The sequence below is a fragment of the Micromys minutus genome (assembly GCF_963924665.1).
Source record: "Micromys minutus genome assembly, chromosome: 10".
NCBI lineage: Eukaryota > Metazoa > Chordata > Mammalia > Rodentia > Muridae > Micromys > Micromys minutus.
In genome coordinates this window covers 6323048-6347231 of record NC_137979.1, presented here as the reverse complement: position 1 = coordinate 6347231, position 24184 = coordinate 6323048, and the positions used below count along the sequence as shown (strand labels likewise).

Genomic DNA, 24184 nt, shown 5'->3' with positions numbered 1-24184 from the left:
GTTAGAGTATATTGTTACAGGAGCTGAGAACACACAATGAGCTATCTCAAGCCAAGCGTCCTTAATAAAGCTGTAAACTCCTTGGGGACAGTGTACACCTTTTCCCAGTCTAGGACACTATAACTCAAGAGCCACAGACTGCAGTTTCTCTTTCCTGTGATTCCTCCAGCCCACAGGTGTTCAAGCACACGTGAATGCAGCAGGAAATGGAATCCTTTCAGCTTCGCCTCCACAAAGGTGACAGCGGAAGTAGGCTGTGTATTGCCACAGCTATGGGATGTTAATAAGCTTGGGAAACTCGAAGCAGAAAAGCCACTGCCCAAAAATGACACCATAAAAAAACTCAAAATAAATGCAAAATTTAATGAAAACAAAATGAGTACAAAGTGGATGGGGAGGAACAGAAACGAGCCCATGGATGGAGGAGTAAATGGAGTGACATCTGGAGTGGTCTGAGAAATGCACGGGGACATGACAGACAAGCAAGCTGGCTTTCCTGGGCCTCTTACCCAGTATGAGCCCCAGACAAGGGGAGTCCACACATGGAACGTACGCGGGGTCAGTCTGCACAGTCACAGGTGCCAGAATTCACACCACCCAGCACAAGGGACAACGCACATCCTGGATGGCCTGGGGTATATCTGCTTGATGGCTGCTGACTTGGCTTTCTTTTCTCAGTGCTGGGGAGAGAACCTGGTCCCCAACCATGCAAAATACATTCTCTAGCCAAGAGTCACTCGTCCAGCATTTTAACAAAATTTTTGACCTGGGGTCTTGTTAAGTGGCTCACTCTGGCCTTGAACTTTTGATTCTCCTGCCTCAGCCTCCTGAGCGCCTAAGGAGATGACGGGATTATCAACAGCATCCTTTCTCTCTCAAAAGTACAGGTTTAGACTATAACTCACATGGTGATCCTACCACAAAACAAAATGACGGAAGGAAGACAGGACAGTAAATGGCAATGGGACACTGGCAATCCTCCTGAAGCCAACAGATGACATGAAAAAAAAAAAAAAACAGGAATAAATCCCCGCTGCACATGGGCCCTCAGGGGGCAAGATTCATGTTTTTCTTGCAGGACAAAGATTAATTTAACCTCAGCTAAAGATAACAAAATTCCACACAGGGGAAGAACTTGCCACAGCTGATGGGGTCCATTGGGAGGAATTAGACCCTAAAAAAATTCGAGTCAAGATTTCTCCAGGGATGCTGGCAAACTTTAGGCCAAAGGTGGCCACTGAACATAACAGCCTTCTAGTATGCCCATGTTTGGTGAGCTGCAAGGGATGGTGATAGAATTTGCTGGCTTTAGAGTTTTCTGCATGGACTAGGGGCCTGTAACCCTGTCTTTTAAGCAGCCAGTGGATCCACTAGGCCATCATTCTGGTCTCTAGAATATATTGGCTAGGAGAGGTTGCTCTGAAGGCCAGGCTTTGACCTAAGTGAATACATACACAATTTCCCTAAGAGGAGTCACTGGCCTGCAGTTCACCTCTGCCTCAGACACCAAAGTCCAGCATCAATTCCGCTATGACCAGAGTCGGACCAGCTGTGATGCCCAAGAATCTTTCAGGCACCTAGACCTAATTTGATATTTTAAAACAGTCTTTGTAAATAGTTCAAGTGTCCAGACTTATAGCCAGAGTCCACCTTGGTCATGGGGGATTTTTCCTCAGAGCATCAACAAATCTTATTCCCCTGCTTCGAGGCACCTCTCACGTACTGTGAGCCTTTTGGGCAGTTGTGCCTCAGAGAACTCACAACCACCTTCTTTCTCCTCTAGATCACTCTGAATGAACCACCATATCAGAGGGACAGGAAGGAGCCAGACTGGTCCTGGGAGAAATGAGACGGATCTGGCAGAAAGGGGGAAACGGTGGTGGGGAGGGAGACCGGGGTCCAAAACTGAATGCAGCTCGAACCAGTGTGGCTCCCTCTGGTTCTCAGTGAGGGGTCCACTGGGTGATTAGCTTCTCAGAATGAAGTGTATCTTCTTGGGGGAGCCCAGAGACCAGGCTGGTGCTGCACCAACAGTAAGGACACTAGTGTTCACCCCCATTTTCAACTCTGAGGCTTGCAAACTAGCAGGAGCAGAGAAAGACGGCTGCTAGCACTTTTCTTATTTTCATTTTGTTTTTGAGACAGGGTCTCAGCCCAAGCTGGCCTCTAGCTTGCTGTGTAATTGAGGCCAGCTTCTGGCTTCCTACCTCCCAAGTGCTGGCACTACAGGACTGCACCATCACACCTGGTGGACACTTTCTTCAAAGTGTCTACCTGGTGAGTACAGCTGGAGGGGACTGTCTTAGTCTCTGGCGTTTCGTTTTCCTTCTCTCTATCCTTCCCTCTCTTCCCAAGTATCATCCTGATACTTCCTTTACTTCCCTGCCCTGTGACTCAGCCAGGAAAGAAGTGACAATGGCCTTGATGTGACAGCTTTCTCCCCCTGAGCACACTAGTTGGGAGCAGGCGGCTGTTTTGGAGTCAAACACTGAACACACATGCAATTGGTCCCTGTCACGGGTAGCACCTCTAGGGCAGAGACAAGGGTCTGGGGCTGCTGTTCCATTTACATTCACAGTAAAAACGCTGGGTGTGGTCTTGTTCGGGGTCCACTTCTGTCCATAAAGAAGTCCCAAACACTGGCAGAATAGGAACTTTATTTCCCACCTCTCCCTGTGTATTATTATTATAGGGCTGCTTTCAATGTAAGAAGGTTTAGAGATCTTTTTAGTTTAAAAAACAAAATTCAGGGGAATCTGTGTTACTTATGAAAATAACGGGAGAGATAGATATTAATTTGTCTTTACACTGGTGCCAAAATAAAAATTTAGAACTTGAAAAAGTTATTGAAATTAAGGTCTGGGTTAGAAAAATTAAAATAACAAGGAACCGGGCAAATTCTGCAGCATGTATGTACCAGGCCTAGGGCACCACATGAGTCGCCGGCTCGACGATGAACAATTAGGCCTAGCATCACTGGCTGGGGCCATCACCAGAGCGGCACATAACTGCTCCGTCAAGGAATAGTGACACTGTAAATGGAAGACCAGCCACCGGCTCTGGAAAAAATAAACCTTGTCAGTTTTGGATTCCAGCATTCATGGCTTTGACGCACTTGCATAGAGGAGGGTAGCTGACCAGGCCCAGGCAGCCTGAGGCCAGTGGGTAGGGACAAGGCAAGGCTGTAAACACTGGAGTCTGTACCGGCTCCCAGTCCATCCTCACACCATGTTATGGGAGAAGGGTCACAAGGTGTAACTCAAGCAGTTTAACACATGAAAGCCTAAAGTCCGCTCTTGACATGTAAATCTGTGCGTGCTTTAACTGAAAAATAAAAATAAAACAAAACAAAACAAAACAGACACATTAAAAGATACACAGACCAAATCAAACAGAAGCAAAGGACAGCACTGGGCACTGGGAAAGAGCAGTCAGTTTGGCATTTGTGATGAGCATAGCAGGGAACTCGCTTCAGTTTGTGGCGTCCCGGGCTGAGGGTCAAAATCTGATTGGGAAGTAATTTCGCAAAAATTGATTAAAATTTAAAGAATGAGTACAAACCAACCAAAGCCAGTATACTAAATGGCCATGAAAAGCATCCACTCCCCAAATGCATGCCTGGCCCACCCTGTCCCAGTAGACCAGTGCAAGAGGGAGTGAGTCCTAAACCCCGAACCCCAACTCTAGCTCCATAGATAGATGCAAATAGGCATGTGCTACCTACCTGGCCTGGGGCCTCTCCTGGTTTCTTATTTAGGGATACTGACTACCAACCTCTACTTTTCAGAAGGAAGCCTGAACCAAGCTGGCAGGGAGCAGGACAAAGTCATTTGAGCGTGTACCCATTGTCATCTGTTCCCCCAAGAAAGAGGGGCATCTCTGAGCTGCCAGCTTAAAGCCCACAACATTGCACCTCAACCTCCAAACACATTAAACCAAGCTCTGGGCATGGGACCAAGGCTGAGCGCAACTGTAAAACTTTCCTGGCTGAGGGGAACTGGGCCTGGGGTCCTTCCCGGGAACAGGTATGCTGCCAGGCATCTGGATGGGCAAGACTACAAAAGGGGGGGACACTTGTCCCAAAGCAGACAGCAAACCTTGGGAACCCCCATGTACATCTAGTCCTGAGTGCTTTGTCTGCCCCAGTGAGAAGTCTGAGGCAGGAGAGTTGAGAGAGGAGAGAGACAGAGAGAGACAGAGGAGGGGGGGGGACAGAGGGACAGAGAGTGTAGATGCTTGTGCATTAGGGAATTCCATCTAGGAGTGAGGCAGGACATGGGAGAATTCATGCATGAAGATGCATCCCAGGGCCACAGCTAACATGCCACTGTGTGGCCCTGGCCATTAGAGTCCACTGCCCCCAAGAACAGAAGTCTGGGTGCATGCATCCTTAATCCTTAACCAATACAGGGGAAACCAGGAGCCCAGGAATGAGGGTGAGGATGGATGACCTATGTATTTTACGGGTTGGCAAGACCAACACAGGCCAAAGTCCAGGGACACTGAGGTGGACAGGGACACCATGGTATGATGTGGCCTGAGTCCCTGAAGGAAAGAGACTAGGGGACTGAGAGCCACTGGAGACAGGTACCAGACCCCAGGTAAGGACGAGGGAAAGTGTGCAGAACACCAATATGGCTGCGGATGTAGATCAGCCGTAGAGAACTCAGCTGGCATGTGCGAGGCCCAGGGTTCAGTCCCCAGAACCACAAAAATAAACAATAAATAGCTTTTGTTTTAAAAGGCAAAGAAAAGAAGGAGGCAGCAGGGGCGAGTCGGGGCGAGCAAAGAAAATGTTAAGGGAGCATGACAAAGAGTCCTTCTGTCTGTCTGGTGAGCGGACAGACGCAGGAAGAGCCTCCTTCCTTGCCATCTGCTACTCTCTACAAGAACTGCTCCAGCCCCTACAAGAGGGGCAGCCCTGCTCCCTGACACAGCCTTGGAGATCTGCCAGGAGCCGCCATGTTTTCAGCCCCGCAGGTCTTCCAAAGTAGCTGTGTGGAGATGACAGTGACCAGGACAGCGCCGACTGCTCTGAGTCACTTTCCTGTTGTGAGTCCCTGTTGTTATGGGTCACCATCTACCAGCCAACCAGTTTCACAAGCCCAGCCTCAGAGGCCGAGGGGGCCACGTGCCACAGCCACAGCAGAAGCACGGGTCTGCTGGAGTCTGGCAGGAAATGAAGACAGTTCCACATTCCACCCTCTCCTGGCCTGACAGACTTGTCCCAGTCTCCCGTAGCTACACCTGCTCGGCTTCCCTGCTATTCACTGCCCATGTGACCCGGCCTCCGTCACTACAGCAGTGTAGAGGCCCCAGATGCTGAGGATGCTATGGGAGAATGAGGGAGGAGAGGGGGAGCACGGGGCGCAGGGCTGGATGGAGGGTAAACAGCTGTGAGACAGAGATCCAGGGGGACAGACACTGAGACACTAGCGCAAGAGCAAGATGGAGGTGCAAGGAACAGGCAATGAGCAAGTGAAGAGGTGAGGGCAAACTACAGTGTGTGTAAGGCTAGGTAGTGAGCAGTGAGTGTGAGGCTGGGGTGAGCAGTAAGTGTGAGGCTGGGGTGAGCAGTGAGTGTGAGGCTGGGGGTGAACAGTGATTGTGAGGCTGGGTAGTGAGCAGTGAGAGTGAGGCTGGGGGTGAGCAGTGAGTGTGAGGGTGAGGGTGAGCAGTGAGTGTGAGGCTGGGGTTAGCAGTGAATGTGAGGCTGGGGGTGAGCAGTGAGTGTGAGGCTGGGGGTGAACAGTGATTGTGAGGCTGGGTAGTGAGCAGTGAGAGTGAGGCTGGAGGTGAGCAGTGAGTGTGAGGCTGGGGGTGAGCAGTGAGTGTGAGGCTGGGGTTAGCAGTGAGTGTGAGGCTGGGGGTGAGCAGTGATTGTGAGGCTGGGTAGTGAGCAGTGAGAGTGAGGCTGGGGGTGAGCAGTGAGTGTGAGGCTGGGGGTGAGCAGTGAGTGTGAGGCTGGGGTTAGCAGTGAGTGTGAGGCTGGGAGTGAGCAGTGAGTGTGAGGCTGGGGGTGAGCAGTGAGTGTGAGGCTGGAGGTGAACAGTGATTGTGAGGCTGGGTAGTGAGCAGTGAGAGTGAGGCTGGGGGTGAGCAGTGAGAGTGAGGCTGGGGGTGAGCAGTGAGTGTGAGGCTGGGGGTGAGCAGTGAGTGTGAGGCTGGGGGTGAGCAGTGAGCGTGAGGGACGGAGGAGTGGAGAGGAGCCTGACTGAGCCCAGGGGTAAGGAGCCAGCCCCAGGGGGAGGTCACTTACTTCTTCTTGTCCTTATCCTTCCTCAGAGGCTGCTGTGAGGTGGCATGCAAGGCCTGTGACTGCAGGGCCTCCATGGCCGCCTTCCGGCAGTTGAAGGCGTTGGTCTCCTCCTCCAGCTCCTTGCGCTTCTCCTCTACCTTACGCTTCTCCTCCTGGTGCATTCGCTTCAGGTGCTCAAACTTCTCATGGAGCTGGAGGGAAAGGGAGGCCCCTGGGTATGGGCAGGACATACCCCCACCGCACCCCAGGCACCTCCCTCAGCGCCGCTCCAGGCCCAGCACACACCTCCCGTTCCTTCTCCTTCAATTCAAGCTCGGTCTCCTTCACTTTGTTCACAAACATCTGTCTCATCTCTTCCTCCTTCCTCTGTAGCTCGCTCAGGAACTCCTTCCTCTTTGCCTCGTATGTCTCCTGGAGGCTGTGGAGACCCAGAGGAGAGACCAAAGGTGGAACTGAGGCAGCCATAGCAAGTCAGGTAAGATGCTGGGGAAGAGGGCTCAGGGCTCTGCCAGCCTCTGCCTGAGGCTTACAGGCCTGAGACAGCTCTGGTGTGACCAGAGCAGCTGAGGCTGCGCAGGCTCTCACCTGAAGGGTTGGCTGTCACCGTCACTGTCCTGGAAGCCCATCTCCTCCAACTTGCAACGCCGGTAGAGCTCGTAGTGCCGGCTGTGGGTCTGTTCCCGCAGGTCCTCCATGTTCACCCGGATCAACATCTCCCGCAGCTTCACGAAGTCACAGTGATTCTCATTCTCCACTAGAAGAAGGGCATGAGAGGCATGAGACAGGCATGCCGGGGTGGGGGGGGGGCAGCAGGGCAGTAGTTGGGTGCCTCGTAGCTCCACAGCAAGAGGAAGGCATGGAGACATGTGGAGGAACAGCACAAGCCAGGTACCTCAGGGAAGCTCCACAGAGCGAGGTGGCTGTGCAGATGGGGAGGGACGACAGGACGGTGGCTAGTGGCCTCAGCTTGCAGGATGAGAAGAGACTGAGCCAAGGCCCCACTTGCCCAACACTCACCCTGTACCACGCCCCAGGGGTACTGTCGTGCTCGAACCAGCTTGTTCCCAACCTTCACCTCCTCTGTGCTGCCCACCACGGCAAAAGGCAGGTGTGCCTGAAAAGGGGTCCAGTTCTGTGTGAGCCCTGTGCTGGAGTCAGGGGACAGGCTCTCTTCTTTCCCCTGCACTCTAGGGACAGCCTACCAGCCTTTTGTAAGGCTCTGGGGTCAGAGGCTGACTTCTCTAATCTTTCAGGGAACTGTTCTGTGAGAACAGGGAACTGGGTACGCCTGTCTGTGTGCTCTTCTTAGGAACAAGAGAGATCTCTGGGGCTGCAGAGATGGCTCAGTGGCTAAGAGCACTGACTGCTCTTCCAGAGGTCCTGAGTTCAAATCCTAGCAACCACATGGTGGCTCACAACCATCTGTAATGGGATCTGATGCCCTCTTCTGGTGTGTCTTCCAGATTCCCAAACGCTGGCCATGCGTCTCCTCACTCCTTCATGCAACACATGCCCACCCAGAGTAGGACTCAAGACACTCAGATCTAGGGGACCCTTAGCGCAAACCCAGTAAACAAGTCCCCTACTCCCATGCCCACAGGATCTCTGGGAGGGATGTGACACACACCTCTCTGTGCTGGAGATGCTAAGGATAAAATCTTGGGAATAGGGTTCCTGGGGCTGTGTTTCAGATTGGTGTCTCCAAGCCCTCTGGCTCTGGAGCCCTGAGGCACCGCCCCTCACTCACGTTCATGACTGCATTAATCTCGGCAACAGCCTCGTCGTCAGTGGGAAACTGGTAGATCTGGACTCCATTGCTGACCAGCTCACCCATGATCTTGATCTTGAACTTGTGAAGCTCGCTCTTGGAGATGGTGTCAGCCTTGGCAATGATGGGAATTATGTTCACCTGTGAAGGTCAGGGGACGGGGCAGCAGGCTGGTTGGTCACTGACTGTGGACAAGCGCTAAGAGCAGGAAACAGGAAAGATAGCTACTCCCAATGGGCTACAGCCACCTACGGCCACTGTGATGGCCGGAACTGTAACAACTGCAATGTTTCTAAAGGCCCCAGGGTTTGGTCACTGTAGACATACTCAACTGAGACCCAGGATGCTCTGAAGGTCTTAAGTGGCCTGGAGCTTGACAGAAACAGTAGTGGTGACCAAGCCACCTACTAAGTAGGTAAGGTGACGTAGGAGTAGCAGCTATGGAAAGGGCTTAAACTCTCCCAGGCCAAAGTTACCCCATTTTTCATGATGATAATTAACTCCTGGGATGGAAAGGCAGTCATGAGGGGTGAAAGGCCACTAGGAGGGGCACTTGTCCCCCAGGACCCCAACCTTCCTTGACCTCTCATGAAACTGCATTCTGCCTTCATTTGGAATCTAACTCTGAGTCACCATTCTTTTCTTCTAGTGAGCTCAGAAGAGAACCAAGGGGAAGCCATGCCAGAAAGCAAAGAAAGGCTGAGATGGAAGGGAACACTGGGCAGAGGGTCAGCAGGAGGAGGTAGTCATTTCACAAGGAACAAGGCTCCAAGTAAGAAAAGGGCTTAGGGCCAGCCTGGAACAGGGCTCTGAAAAGTTCAATGAGGGTCACAGAAAACCAAGACTCCAGAGAGGACCGAGCTGACCAAGGCATAGCCAAATGCAGCCACCACACACCCCCTTCCAGAGGAAGATGGCCGAGGTCAGGTGAAAAGGAGGGCATGTACCTTGCTATCTAGTTTCTTCATGGTCACCAGATCCAGGGACTTCAGGGAGTGCCCAGTGGGAGTGATAAAGTAGAGGCAAACGTGGATCCTCGTGTCATGGTAGTCAAAGAGGGAACGGCGAATCTTCAACTCCTCCTGTAGATAGTTTTCAAACTGCGCGTCGATGTAATCAACTATGGGCCTGTAACTACAGACAGCTTTATCACCTAGGAGGCAGACACCAGCTGCAGCAAGGACAGTCCAGAGCCCAAGCCAGGCTGGTCCCACTCTCCTCCCCGGAAACAGCTTTGCCCTATTGGGTGTAGAAGGCTGGTTGACCCCTTCTCCTTATAGCCTCCCAGAGGAAGAACAGGTCTGCTAATGGCCCAAGACCTCAGCCCTTCCCTAACAGCATTCCTAGGTCACTTTAGGGCTATAGAGAGAGCAGTCTGGAGCACAAAGCACTCCAGAAGTGTTAGGAAAGAGGTCAGCCAGTACTGAGGCGTCTAGGTGGGGCCCGCCCTTCCCGCCTCTTGCCTGTCATCCTTATTGATCTGATCCCCAAAGCCCACAGCATCCACGATGGTCAGTTTGAGATGAACATTACTCTCTTGGAGGTCATAGGTCTGAGGCCGCAGGCGTACACACTCTTCATGGTGACTAGCTTCTTCGGTCTCAAAGGTCGTGTTGAAGAGTGTGTTCATCAACGTGGACTTGCCGATCCCAGTTTCCCCTGGAGCGAGGGAACAGCAGGGAGAGAAGTGGATACTAAGTCCAGAACAGGGCTGTCTCTAGCTAGCAACTAGGTGAGGTGGGCTCTAAGACCTTTAGCTCCTGAGTGAGAAGGGAAGCCTCCTACTCCATTCCTCACTGTCCATCCTTGGCGGCCTCTGGCAGGTGCTCGGTTGTAGAGTACTTGTCTGGCATGTATAAGGTTCTGGGGCTGCATCCCAGCGCACGCAGGCACGCACGCACGCACGCTCGCACGCAGGCGCGTGCACACAGACACACCCAAACAAAAACAGATCTGTGAGATGGCTCAGAAGAGAAAGACACTTGCTGCCAGGCCTGGTCACTCAAGTTTGATCCGGGGAACCCACATGACAGGAGGAGAGAAGAGACTGCTCAGCTTGCCCTGTCATGGGCTCCTCAAAAATGAGTAAACGTGTTTCAAAAAAAAAAAAAAAAAAAAAAAGGCAAGGGGGAGGGAAGGATGGGAAAGATAAAAACAATATTCAGAAGGAAGAGTCCTAGAGGAAGCTTTTGATGTAAGACACAGCTGTGCAGAGCATGTGACATTTCCCCACAGAGTGGGGGAAAGGCAGCATTAGGCTATAGAGATCCCACTGTAGGCTGGCTTCAAAGGAACCCAGTCACAAAGCAGAGAGCCTATTCTGGCCACCACCCTCCTTAGGCCAAGGCAGTCATGGGTCCACAGGAACAGGACCTGAAACCATCAGTTGCTGGTCCCTGTAGCCTGGGCAACCTCAAGTCCACATGGTCTCCTTCCCAAGGGATACCTGCAGAGGGCCTTTCAGTCTTCTCTCCTTGGACACATGGAGCCCCGTTCCCACCCCCAGTCATGTTGTGTTTGTTCGGACGTGTACTAGAGAAGGTCTGGTGTCAGAGCAGGCTCTGGTTCACCACTGCCTTGTTGCGTGGTAAGAAGGAGACATTTTTTAGAGATTTGTTTTTATTTATGTGTGCATGTGCAATTACCCATGGAAGGAAGGCAGAAAGAGCTGTCAGGTTCCTCGGAACTTGAGCTAGAAGTAGTTGTGAGCCACCTGACATCGTCATCTCTGGAGCCTTGTAAATTTTTAAAATTTGTTTGCTTTTCATTAAGATTTATTTATTTTATGTGTTCGGGTATTTTGCCTGAATGCACAGATATGTGCACCACACGCACGCATGCACGCACGCCTGCTTCGATGCATCCCCTGGAACTGAAGTTAAAGACAGGTGTGAGATGCCATATAGGTGCTGAGAATTGAACCCTGGTCCTCTAGAGGAGCAGCCAGTGCTCTTAACCACTGAGCCATCTCTCCAGCCCCGATTTTTTTTTTTTTTTTTTTTTTTAAGAAATGAATGAACTAATGACGTGACTCTCTAATGATAAACACCCACTTTTAGTGTTTAGACAGCACTTTCATGGACCCACTTCTGTTTCCTCTTTGTGGCAACTCTGAGTCAGATCCTGGATCTAATCCCATTCTTGACCCTGGCAGAGGCAAAACTGAAGCCTGGACCCAAGATCTCTCTCTCTCTCTCTCTCTCTCTCTCTCTCTCTCTGCTTAGGAAGCCCTCAGTCCCAGCCTGCTAGATGCCCAGCACACAGCACCAGCTCCGAGAAGTCTCACCCAGCTTCCGCCAATGGCCAGGCCACTTACCCACACAGAGAATGTTGAAGCTGAAACCCTGAGTGACTGACTTGCTGACCAGCTGGTCAGGGAGGCTGTCGAACCCCACATGGCCGCCCAGGGACAGGCTCCGGGGCTCAGGCTCCGAGTTCTGCCAAGAAAAGCATAGGACAGTGAGCCCCGGGGAAAGATGTGCCTGTGTGAGACTAGCCCTGACCCTGGTGCCTGTGTTCTTGGCACAGCCCAGGATACACCTTGAAAGTACATGCCACATTCCCACAGAGGGGCTCCTGGGTGACCCCCACACACTTTGGAGACAGGCTAGCCTTGAACTTGCTATCCCACTGTCTGCTCTCCCAAGTGTTCCGATGATGAGTGTGTGCTAGCACACCCAGCTTCCTGGTCTTTTTTGTTAAAAAGGAACTCATGTAGTCCAAAATATCCTCGAATTTGCTACAACAACCAAGAATGACATTCAGCTTCCAATCTCTGCTTCCACTGCCTGCATGCTGCTATGACAGACATGCACCTCAGGCCTGGTTGATGTAGTACATGTTAGGTAAGAACTCTGCCACTTGAGGTAGATCCCCAGCCTTCTTCTGGATCTTAAAAAGCCCAAGAGGCCCAGGTTGGAGGGTATATTCCAGCAGGCAGTTCTGAGGAAGGTGGGAATGTGGCCACTCCCTCATGGGCCTTTCTTCCCAGCCCCTCCTAATTGAGTTCATCAGAGGGCCCTCCTGTCAGGCTGGGCTGGTCATCCTCAACAGCTGCCTTCCACAGCTCAAGAGTCCAACAGAGTTCCTGCAGGGACCTAGCTAGCAGAACCAAGACTCCCAAGGACGGACAGAGTCAGAACTGAGGCTCAAGGAAGGTTTTTACTTCCTTCTCAGTGTTGGTCTCTGACACCTCCAACCTTACCAAAGCCATGACTGTTTAAAAAGAAGATTGTGGGAGAGAATGTGGAGGCCTGACCTCAACAGAGATGTGGGCAGCAGGCCCTAGGAGAGCAGGAGCCACAGGATTTGATCTGCAGAACTACTGAGAGAAACGATAAGACCCAAAGACAAAGTCACGGTTGGACTCAACCATGTAGACACTTCCTCTGGCCACGCTGAGAGTGGTAGTAGATGTTACCCTGAGAACAGGCTCCCAGACCCACATAGCTCCATGTTGGGCAGAACCATGCCTCTTTCTTTCTCAGTGCCCACGCCCTAACCACCACCAGGGACAGCAGGGACAGGAAGATGCACTGGAGTTCAGTCTCCCATGTCTACGGCCCCAAAGTGGAGCTCTCGGCAATGTCACGGTAACCCTTTTGTAAATGTGCACACAACACAGTGGGCAAAGGGGTCAGGGGCAGATAGGAGGCCCTGTGGCTTCTGCTACCCAAGAGCCTCCTCAGAACCTGGACACTCTCCCTCTGCAGACACACCCTGCTGCCTTTGGCCTGTCCTCTCTAGCCAGTCTGGCATCTGGCACAAAAACCCAACCTGCCTTAGGACACTTACACCTGTACCAACCATGCCTAACTATGTCTACAAGGAACTTAGATTTAATGTGACCTTTCTACCCATTTCAAATAAGCCAGGTTTGCCCTAAACCCTTTTTTCTCCAAAGACTCCTGTTGGAACCTATTTTTCACAATGACCCTTCCTCCTTACTGCCATCCCCAGGGTACTATGTCCCCATCTACCCACTCAGAACAAGTCCCCTTAGGGCTGTATATGCAACCTGACAAAGGGCCACCAGGTAGCTTTCTTTTCTCGGTGCTCCCATCAGAAACAACAGAGATTCCCTTCCCCCAACCCTTTTGCCTGGCAATAAGATCCTCCCACCAGGCTCAATTCCAGCCCCACTGGTTACTTCTAAATTCCTGTGTGTGTGTGTGTTGGGGGACGGGTTAGGAGGGTGTTTGGTTTGGTTTCGAGACAGGCTCTAGCTAGTTTTGAACTTGCTGTGCCAAGAATGACTTTGAACTTCTATTTCTCTTGTGCCCACCTCCCACCGCTGCAGTCGCAGACACTTGCTGCCATACCTAGTTTTATGCGGTGCTGGAGACCAAGCCTAGGGCTTTGTGCATGCTAGGTGAGCACACGGCCAACTGAGCCATGCCTGCGCTCCCCCTTCCTTTACATTCATTTATCTACTTACTTGCTTATTTATTGGGTATGGAGTTCCCACAGATAACAAAGCCCCTGTAGGGGTAACAGGACAACTTCTCCGTTTTCTCCTTCCACCACGTGGATTTCAGGGACTGAATTTATGTCAGCACCCTTGACAGCAAGTACCTTTATGCACTGAGCCATCTCTCAGCCCCAAAGTCCACCTTTTAAGCTCAGCAGCTTCCCTGAACTCTGGGCTGGGAGGGGGGGGGGCAGGGATGTGGTTCTGTCTCTGTCTTCTTGCTGGCACCTGTTCCTAGCTGCTCCCCCACACTACACAGCAGCCATCCCAGACAGTGGTCCTGTTTTCCAGCACCAATCCTTGGCATTTTATGCCTCCTGGTTGGCCACCTCTTCTTCCCACTTCGGAAAGATTGCCACAGGCTGGGGAAGCCATGTTCCCTATGAACACCATCTTCAACTCCTGCCACACACGAGGTGTCGCCTGCCCACCTCACACAGGACCTCATTACTCAGGCTTCCTGCTTGTGGCAGCCTGCGGATCAAATGCAGGACAGAACAGTCTGAAGCTTATTTTTAGGTGAGAATGAAAATCTCTAAAATTGAAGGCATGGTGTGCTCGCCGAGAAGGCTGCATATTTATTCATGCTCTCCTTCCAAGGGTGACACAATCAGGATGCAATCCAACAGTCTGTGGTCTGCCGCCGAGACTGACCAAGTCAGCTGTGTCTGGAAAAACACACACTCGCTTGCTCGCTCACACGTGTGCACGCAAGAGCACACGCACACACACACATTCCTCAGCAGAGAACATGAGAGAGAAAAAAAAAGAGAGGAAGTGGGGGAAAGTGAGAAAGAGAGAGGGAGAGAGAGAGGGAGAGAGAGAGGGAGAGAGGAGAGAGAGAGAGAGAGAGAGAGAGAGAGAGAGAGAGAGAGAGAGAGAGAGAGAGAGAACAGGCCAGCCTATGTCTTACAGTTCTGGGCTCCAGAGGCTAAAGGCCTCTGGACCACAGAAGCTACCCGCCAAGCCTTGAGCAGCCTTGCCTGACCTCCCCTCACACAGCATGGCTCTCTCCATGGAAGGTGAAGAGGACAAGATCTTCACCCCCACATTATTGCTGAAGCCGCACCGTGTCCTCCCAGGACCATCAAGGACAAGAATGAGTGTCATCTCTGGTGCACCTATGTAGGGAGAAATGGCTTCTGCCTTGACAGGAGACCGATGTGACCTTCTGGCTTTACTGAGGGATGACTCTCACTAAGGCCAGCTCTCCTGATTGGCATCAATGTGTCCCACTTACTGCAAAGTGTCACCCTCCCCTCAGATGTCCGGTAGCCTGGGCACTCAGCACAGAACTGGTAACCCCCAAGGTGTCCACCGCATGATTCGGTGACCAGGATTCAGGCAGAATATCAGGTCTCCTGCTGGGTAACAGCCCTGCCATTTGGTGGTACGATGCCAAAGAAAGTGGCTCAGGGAGGCCTTTAGGAACATCTGGGGAGCTAGCCTAAGACTAAAGCCCCCTCACGAAAGACAGCAGGGCCAAGAACATGCCAGAGCAGCTACGAGCTCCCGAGGGGCCTACCTCTCTCCAGGCCTGGCCTAGAACCCCAGCAGAGTAGAACCTCAGCACTGCAGTTAAAGATGCCTTGGCTGCTAGTCTCCACAGAACAACGCGTGCACAGGAGGAGAGAGTGAGGAGACTCTGGAAACCTCAAAAGGGCAAAGAAGGCCAGGCCAGGCATCGGGTTTACGGGCTCAGAGAAGAACAGAGGTCACCAGCCATCGTTCAGAACCATGGTGTGTGAACTAAACCAAAAGAGCTACAGTCTGTCACTCAGCCTTTCCCACCCTGTGTGGCACTAACCAGGCACTAACCAGCCCAGCAGGGATGGAGAGCAGAACTAGCCCTTAGCCAGTGCGCTCTGCTTCCGTTGCACTTGGAAGGCTCCTCATCCATCAGTCGGTCATCACTGGACACATCTGCTGTGTGGCAGGCATGGGACAGTGAGGTGAGGGCACTACATCCTTGACCCCAGGCACGTTGTAAACCCAAGTGTCATAGAGACCAGGGAAGCACCACAAATGCCAACGGGGATCGATAGCAGCAATGCTCATGACCACCACAGTTGCAGCTAATACTTACAAGTTCTGAAATATACAGCTTCCATCTTACACACACTTACTCCACCCCCATGAGGATGGCTGCGGTATGGACTCCGCTGTGCAGATGAGACCACTGGGGCACTACACTGGCTGGTTCTGTGTCAACTTGACACAAGCTGGAGTTATCACAGAGGAAGGAGCCTCAGGTGAGGAAATGCCTCCATGAGATCCAGCTGTAAGGCATTTTTTCAACTAGTGATCAAGGGGAGGGCCCGGCCCGTTGTGGGTGGAGCCATCCCTGGCCCCGCCCGTTGTGGGTGGTGCCATCCCTGGGCTGGTAGACCTGGGTTCCATAAGAAAGCAGGCTGAGCAAGCCAGGGGAAGCAAGTCAGTAAGTAACATTCCTCCATGGCCTCTGCATCAGCTCCTGCCTCCTGACCTGCTTGGGTTCCAGTCCTGACTTCCTTTGGAGATGAACAGCGATATGGAAGTGTAAGCTGAATAAACCCTTTCCTCCCCAACTTGTTTCTTGGTCATGATGTTTGTGCAGGAATAGAAACCCTGACTAAGACAGGCACTGTGGACAGTCACATACAGGAAGCCACACTCCTCAGGATCTGACTGGAGGCAACATGATTGGGAAACTCACACTTCTGGCCACGTTACTCTGGTTAGAAGACAGCAACTTCCAGAAAGAGGTAGAAATGGCAGAGCCCATGTTCAGACAGGGCCCAGGGTTGCCCTGGGATTGCAATCAACTGTGAGAAGGCAACAGTGGGAAGGCCATGACAACACATACATGCAATCCCAATGTCAGGGTGGCTAAGGCAGAAGGCTCAGGAGTTCAAAGTTAGCCTGAACCGCATAGGGAGACCTGTCTCAGAACACTCACAAACCAGGCGCTGGTGGCTCACGCGTTTAAACCCAGCATTCAGAACGCAGAGGCAGTTGGATCTCTGTAAATTGAGAACAGTCTGGTCTACAAAGTGAGTTCCAGGACAGCCAGGACTACATAGAGAAACTGTGTCTGAAAATAATAACAACAGCAATAAAACCTACAAACAAGTCGGCTTTGGTGGCACGTGCCAGCAGCAAATGTGGAAGAGGTCATGGCAGAAAGATCATAGTCTCAAGGCTAGCCTGGATTACCAACGGCTATGGTGGTAGCTCAGTGGTAGAGCACTTTCCTAGCCATCACTAAGTCCCCAGTTTCTATCCTTAGTGCTGCCCTCAAACAAAACCAAGTGAGAAGAAAGGAAAGATATAAGCATTAAGTATAAACTAGGGATGGTGGTACACACCTGTAATCTCAGCACTAAAATGCAGGGAGAATCAGGAATTCAAGGTTATCCTTAGATCCTTAGCAAACTTGAGGACAGCCTGGACTACGTGAGATCCTGTCTCAAAAAAGGAAGATGTGAAAAGGAAAAAGAAAATTAAAAAACAGATGAAAAAAGAGAACACTGGGCCCAATAGAGGGCTTGGCATCTTGGAGAACATATCTGGATCAAAGACATTACTGTCTGACAGAATAGTAGAGAGATCTGGGGACATGATATGTCCGCCCCATTGGCTTGGTTGATTCTTCCATGAGGACAAACCTTTAGGCTGGAAGGCCCTAAAAAGGGGTACATCTTGCTGACTGGACTTTTTCTTGCTGACTGGACTTTTTTTGTATCTAGCAACCTAGGGTGCTCACTAGGGGTTCTTCAAAGATCCCCCTGGACGGAGAAAGTTGGCGCCTCAGAGATCTGGCACAATACGAAACTCCACGGCCAAGATCCCCTCTTTAATCATTAACAAGCTCTTGGATCCTGAGCAAAGCCAAGAGTTTCTACATCATCCTTTCTTTGGCACATCAGAGAAAGCAACCAAACTAAGAAAGTGCAATCCTGCGTGCCTGGCCATCCAGAACAAAGCAGAGGACCTTGTTTATTATACAGCTCAGTGGGTAACTGGGACATCCCCGTCCTGGTCTGGAACCGCTCTTTCTGAACCCTTGAGATCAACCCTAACTGACAGACACGAGGAACTGCCTGTTTTACCAAGGGTCGAGGTGGGATCTAGGGAGAAATGAGGTCTCACAGCTTGCCCACACACAAAAACAGACTCTCTTCAGAGACTGGAAATCTGCTTAAGTACCTACACCAACAAGACGGGCAAAGCTGAAGATGAATAAAGAACCCCAAACTATGCTGCTGGTTGAGCGGGAATCAAAGCAGACACCCAACCTAAGAAATGTGGTTCCTAAGTCCTGGGTGCCAAGCAGCTCTCTAATGCCAGGTCTTCCACGGCGCTGGTCTCTCAACACATCTGTGCCCTGGCCCCTGTGCCTCCTAGGCTATCTTAGGGTTTAAACTTCAGAACGGTTTGCCCTCTTGTTCATCTCAAGACATCCTCAGGTACACCCGGCCAGTTAGACAGGAAGCCCCCTCCCCGGGAATCACTGTACGACTAGGAGCATTCTCCACCCATGTTTCTGGCAAAGTGGCTTCAACTATTCGCAAGCAGCCTAGGCCTTAAAAATAGCCAGAGCAGAGGCCTCCGGCCAGAACTGTGGTGTTAAGCACAACTGTCCTTGAGCCCAAGAGGAATCCTAGGAATGTTCCCAGGGAAGGCTTCGGCTCTGGTCCCAGGATTCCGAGCAAGCCTCTAAACCCAGGTCAGAGGTCACGGGAAATAACTAGAAGGTTGTATGTGAGAGGGCAAAGCCAGGGGAGCTGTCTTCCTGGGCCTGAGGAGAACAGAAGCAAGACATACCTGTCCTCAATCCAGGACACCTGGGCAGAGCGTCTCTCCTACAGAAGCAGCAACAGAACACCGGGGAGGAAGACTCAAACCCAGACCAACCTCCATAGTGCCACCATGGAACCCACGTGGTTAACACCCAGAGGGCTGTTGGGCCGGCAGTCACTAACCCTGGGCTGGTCATTCCCCACCCTCTTGTAGGAAGACCAGGTTCTCCCTGGTCCAGTACTTGACCCTGTGTTTCTCTCTCCAGGATGCTTTCTCATCTTCCTACAGCCAGGCCGTAGCCCAACAAGTAGGGATGGTTTGTTTGACATGGTCTTCCAAAACCGGGTTTCCAAGAAACAAAAGAGAGGAGTTCCTGAGATCATGCCTGTCCCGGAGGCCTGGGACACAGACACATTCTGAGGCTTTGATGTGATGCTGGAGGAGGAGGAAATGTTCCATGCCGCCACTGCACAGATGGGGCGCTCTGCTGCAGAAGGCTCAGCAGCCCCAGTTTTCCGCTTGGCTAGGGACTGACTCTAGGGGCAACCATTGCTGTCTGCCAATGTGCCCCGCCACAAGTGGTCCAACCATTCAAAGGAGGCAGCATTTCCTTGTGAATGAAACCTCAGCCTTAGAAGGGAGGGAGGGGGATGTGGGTTCCAAAATCTCCCTGCCTTGTTTACCACCACAGGATGGAAGATGGTGCTGGCAAGTTCCAGATGAGTGGCCTTGCACCAAGGTGGCCAGAGGCAGCTATGAAGGCACAGCTATGCAATTACCTCAGCAGCAGACAAAAGGGTCTTCTTTGTGCCTGAGAAGTCTGGGTCCATCCCACAGCTCCCCTAAAGCTCGGGTCCCCAGTGGCCCACACCCAGAAGGTCCCTCAGGGAATAGCCAGAGAGCATGATCAGAGATGGACACTCTTGCTCTGACTGTCCCTCTAACTTGGCTCATAAAGCTAGAGGGACTTACTACTATGTATCTGAAAGCTTCTCATCCTAAGGACACCCAATTCACCCCAAGGCAAACAGGCAACTGTACTTACTGCCAAGAAGCTTCGGCTGCCTCTTCCCAACTAGGCTTCCTCACATGTGCCCGGACAATGCACACAACTCCTATAGAAGCTAATGGAGAGCATCCCAGCTCCTAATAGGGCATTCTGACTCTTGGAGAAATCCCATTCCTCAAACAGATGCGTGTTGCCCCTGCCTAGCCAGCTCCACATCTGGTTAACCACAAAGCTAGTGCATTGTAAGATGTGGCTGGGGGGTCCCAGAACCCTGAAGGCTTCGCAGAAGCAGGAAGCTGAAGAGGCCCTGAGAAACACCTGGAGGCCAGCTGGTCCTTGCTTCTTTGCCCTGGGGAACGGCCCTAAGGAAGCCGGGCTTCAGTCATAAAGACATCCGGCAGTTACTGTCCCAAGCACAGACCACTCCCTAGTTCACCCTAAGGGCTCAAAAGTCAATCACCTCAATGAGCCCTCAGGTGGAAGCTAGTCTTTGGATATTGGGCCCATCTTTGAAAGGTCAGCAATGAAAATCTGCTTCCTCACCCAATCTCAGCCTTCTGACATCAAAAAGACAATGAGCACAAAACATCCATTGCCCATCCAAAGCTTTTGGACAAGCCCTGAGTTCTCCTCTGCTTATTCTCATTGGTCAGTCTCTTACCATAGTCTTTCTTCCTGTGCCAAACTGTCCGCAGTCGGATGCTCCCTTGGGTTATCAACCCCTCACCAGGCTCATAGCTCCGAACCATTCCATAAGGTCCCAGTAAGGCTGGTCCCTAGTGTGTTCGGTAGAAAAGGGAGGAAGGAAAAGGCAACCCTACCTCCTGGAGAAAGGTGAAGGGCTATGGCTTTGCCTGTGGCATTCACATGTGACACCCTTAAAGCCAGGCACTGGGGGCTACACAAGCACCTCCCAGCTATCATTTCTGCCCAGAAAGGTTCGCCAAGGTCATTTTCACAGGATAGGAAGATCTCAGGGGACAGGGCCCTTGAGCCACACTGGGGTGAGAAAGCTGCCTCCCACGTCGAGCTTCGGGACAAAATAGGCACTCCTTGGATAGCATGCTTTTTGGGGAAGTGTCAAGATTACAGGGTGACAACGGATGTAACAGATGGTGCTGAGGATAAAGCAGAGATGGGGGGTGAGCGACTAGCTGGGAAGAATGCCAAGTATGAGGCTGTTTCACGTTTCTTCCTCTCCCCCGCACATCTTTGCTTTGCTGGGACCTACAGGGTCCCTCACCTAGGAGTCTGAACCTTGTTCTATTAGATGCGGACAGGAGTCGCAGGGGCTGGTCAGAGTTCGAGAAGAGTGAGCCTCAGAGTCTAAGAAGAGAGGGACCCCAAAAGTGTGCCAGGAGTCCAATAGCCCAAGGAAGACAAGAGATGACAGAACCCTCTGAGGGCTGGCCCCGCACACATATACAACAGCCATCGACCTAAGCCTCTAAGCTGACCTAAGGCTGAGTAGGATCCAGTCAGAGGTCAGAGATGTGGGGCCAGCAAGACGGCACCTGCTATCAAACCTAACAGCCAAAATTCCATTCCCAGGACCCATATGATGGAAAACTTGAGAGTTGTCCTCTGACCTCCACACGCATACCATCAAACAAGCACACTGCATACATACAGACTGAGATACACACAAATTAATAAAATATAATCAAGATAGGCCTACGGTACGTAGGTCGTGCTGGTAAGGTAAGTCAAAATATCAACATTGTCAGGCGTGGTAGCGCATGCCTTTAGTCCCAGCACTTGGGAGATAGAGGTGGGTGGATCTCTGTGAGTTCAAGGTCAGCCTCATCTACATAGTAGGTTCCAGGACATCTAGGACTATTTAGAGAGACACCCCCAACTCACAAACAACAAAGATACCAACATACCTCTATCTTCAAAAGTTCATTGCTGTGAGAGTTCATCTTAAATTCTAGGCAGCACGGGTGGTTGAACTCAGGGCTGCCTACACAAGTTAAGTAAGCCCTCCACTCCAAACCCTTCTGTATAATCTTGTAGACAGTTTGCAGGTCGACAGGGGCCCCTATGACCACCTTTGCACAGCCAGAGGGGTCAGGGGACACCTTCCAAACGTGCCACCAAACCTTGCAGCTGGCATGTCTCCAATAAGCCAAAAACTACAGTTAACCATCCAAAAAAACTCTTTAAGGAATCAGTATGGTTATGCACAGGATAAGGGAGCAAATTACTTTCCCAGAATGATAAGGAAGGGAAGAAAGAGACCAGACTTCGAAATTCCAGCCCAACTCCACCCAGCATCTCCACCCAAATTCAATCCTACCAGTCCTCCCAGGAGGCAGATGGCCCAGAGTGCAGAGGGCGGGAAGGCGTCCATCCCTCAGGCATAGCCATCACACTAAGTAAAGCCCCAAGATTCCAGCACTAGCTGAACTTGAGTCCCTGCTCTGTGTTTTGGCTCACTGTCGGGATAATATGAAGACTTCCCACAGACATGATCCAAAAGCAAACAGAGGCAAGGTCTTCCCAAGCCCCAGCTAAACAATGTCGCAGCTGGCCTCCTGAGAATATCTCTGGCCACCACGCGACCAAGGCAAACACATTTTCTGCAGCTCTCTCTCTCTCTCTCACACACACACACATGGCTGGGTAACACGGAGGGTTAAACAGCTAGCCAGAGAGGTCCCATGACCAACAAGTGGCATCTCTAGGAATCTCTCAGGACATTCGATGCTGGCTGCTTTCTTTACACATACTCTCATCTGGGCAAGATCAACTGTTAGACAAACCTCTGACCTCAATACAAAACAGACATAACCTTTTCTGGTCAGCTAAGCACAGAAAACACAGTGCTCAGACACAGAAACACACACAGAAACACACACAGACACACAGACACACACACACACACACACACACACACACATACACACCCTTGGGTCTCCATCCACCAGGCAAGTTTAAAAGTACTCCACTGTTTTCCTGCAGTACATAAATTCCATTTTACAGCCACGGGAGTGAAGTGGACCTTGGTTTGGCCTAGCCTCTGCATCTCTTCCCCATACAGTCAAACTTACTTCGAAGACACTCAGCCCCCTCCCCAGGGGGCACAGAACACACCAGTCTATACATTATGAAACCAAGAGCTCCTGCTTTGTTATGCATATTCGCAAAGACCAACAAATGTATTTTCAGATTAAAGAAAAAATTTGCATATATAAATTCAGATGACAGTATTTATAGCAAAATTACATAAGTCCTGGCTCCCTTATTTAGCCCCAGAACCAATTCGTTATCGGTCACACATTCAGAATTCTCCCTCCCTCCAACAGCCCTGGGCCCTCCTCCACCTCCTCCCTCCCCTCCTCCCCTTCCAGCCGACCAGGGCCTCACATGCTGGCAAGAGGACACGGCTTCCTTCACCGTCACAGCCTAGCCTCTCAGACACACCCAAATCCAGCCTTAGACAGCAGACAACCCCGAAAGGCCTCCCTCCACATGCTATGGCCTGTCTCAAGTCCACAGACACCCCTCTTAGGACCACCAAGGACCGTCAGCCCAGAGAGAGGCAAAGCCCAAACACTCAATGGTTTGTATCTGGAATCACTTCAGCTCCTGGGAATGGCTGCCGCAGAGCCAGAGCCTACCACTGAGGCCCTGGACTGTCTGGAGTCACATCCAGGATCCAGGTTCCCGGGAGGGCAGTGGAGATGAACAGTGGGCCTGGGTTCTTCCCACCCAAAGTCTGCAACTCCCCTAAGCTCTTTCGAGAATGTATGTGTGTGTTCTGGGGAAAGAAAAATCCCTGGGTCCCTGGGGCTCTATCCTCACTCTTTGCACCCAGATACCAGCACCTGCGCGGCAAAGGCAAGTCCCCAGAGGTGCAGGAACACCCTGGGAGAGAAGAGTCAGGGGCGTCCAGGATCCTCCCCTCTGGACACGAGTCTGTCTGTCTTCACACCTGCCCAGATCAGCCAAGATCTTGGCTTCTTCCCGCGAAAGGAGCTTACGTCTCGCGAAGCCCAACACTCCAAGACACCCTCCCGGGGTTGGCTCCCAGGTCCCCGAGTTCGAGACCCCGCCGCGCGGTGCTGACAGCCCGCCTCGCGCCCCCTCCCGTGTCCCTGCGCGCCGCAGGCCTCACCGAGATGCGTTCCAGATCGGTGGCCGCCATGGCGAGCTACGCACCGGGCGGGCGGGTTGCGGGGAGCGCCGGGGCCGCGGCAGGGACGAGCCGGCTGCGGGACGCGCTCCGCCCGGGCGGCTGCGGCTGAATGGATCCAATATGGCCACTTCCTGGAAACTCCCCTTGGCGGCGGCGGCGGGAGAAGCCGCGGAGCCGGCCCCGCCCCCGCCCGCGGGACCGGCCTCCCTACGGCTCGGCCCCAGCACAGCGCGCTCCCCGCGGCTGGGACCGACCGGGGGTCTCCGCGGCTTGGCGGGAGGTACTAGCTGCGGGTGCTGCTGGGACTTGTAGTCTGCGGGGTGGGGGGGTCTGGATTGCCACGTCTGGGGGACCCGGGCCGCTCTCCGAGGCCTGCTGCGTGTCCCTGGGAAACTGGATTAGAGCATAGCAACGAGGGGTGCTACGTGTGCCCTGGGGGTTCTGCCTCCAAGCTGACTGTCTCTTCTGGAATCTACAACCGCACTGGGACAAGTCTGAGAGAGACCCCTCAGCCTCTTCTGCCTGTGCCATAGGTCCCACCTGATGCTCTAAGCCAGAGCTAGGGCGGGAGCCCTGGGCTGGACCGGTGCATCCTGCCAGGCAGCCTTTGGCTCCTTGCGCAATGATAAACCGGAGAAAGATGCAGCACTGTTTGGGAAGCGGAGCTCGACCGGCTACGTAGCATATTGCTAGTGATCCTCACCTTGTTTGTCATACGAGTTTGGAGTTGTGTCATTTTGCAAAGAGGACCTTGG

General features: G+C 52.2%; 1 protein-coding gene across 2 annotated transcripts; it reads right to left on the bottom strand.

The window, feature by feature from the left end:
- Nucleotides 1–343: 343 nt before the first annotated feature.
- On the bottom strand, nucleotides 344–23673 carry SEPTIN8 (septin 8). 2 transcript variants are annotated; one of them, XM_080923599.1, is made up of 10 exons: nucleotides 23409–23673; nucleotides 11344–11464; nucleotides 9491–9686; nucleotides 8975–9161; nucleotides 8007–8168; nucleotides 7277–7373; nucleotides 6845–7013; nucleotides 6545–6677; nucleotides 6260–6450; nucleotides 344–3505 (listed from the first exon to the last, which is right to left on the bottom strand). In XM_080923599.1, exons 1-10 carry the CDS (start codon nucleotides 23436–23438, stop codon nucleotides 3499–3501), a joined length of 1293 nt encoding a protein of 430 aa, XP_080779725.1. In that variant the 5' UTR covers nucleotides 23439–23673; the 3' UTR covers nucleotides 344–3498. The 2 variants fall into 2 exon arrangements, with proteins under 2 accessions (XP_080779725.1, XP_080779726.1); XM_080923600.1 differs by having other exon boundaries at nucleotides 344–3324.
- Nucleotides 23674–24184: the final 511 nt, after the last annotated feature.

Bases quoted from the DNA above. Each gene is read 5' to 3' on its own strand.
- SEPTIN8 (XM_080923599.1), bottom strand. From the start codon at position 23,438: ATGGCGGCCACCGATCTGGAACGCATCTCG. The intron at 7,374-8,006 runs GTGAGTGAGGGG...ACCCCTTTTCAG, and splicing joins AGATTAATGCAGTCATGAAC to GCACACCTGCCTTTTGCCGT. The intron at 6,451-6,544 runs GTGTGTGCTGGG...CTTTCCCTCCAG, and splicing joins TGAAGGAGAAGGAACGGGAG to CTCCATGAGAAGTTTGAGCA.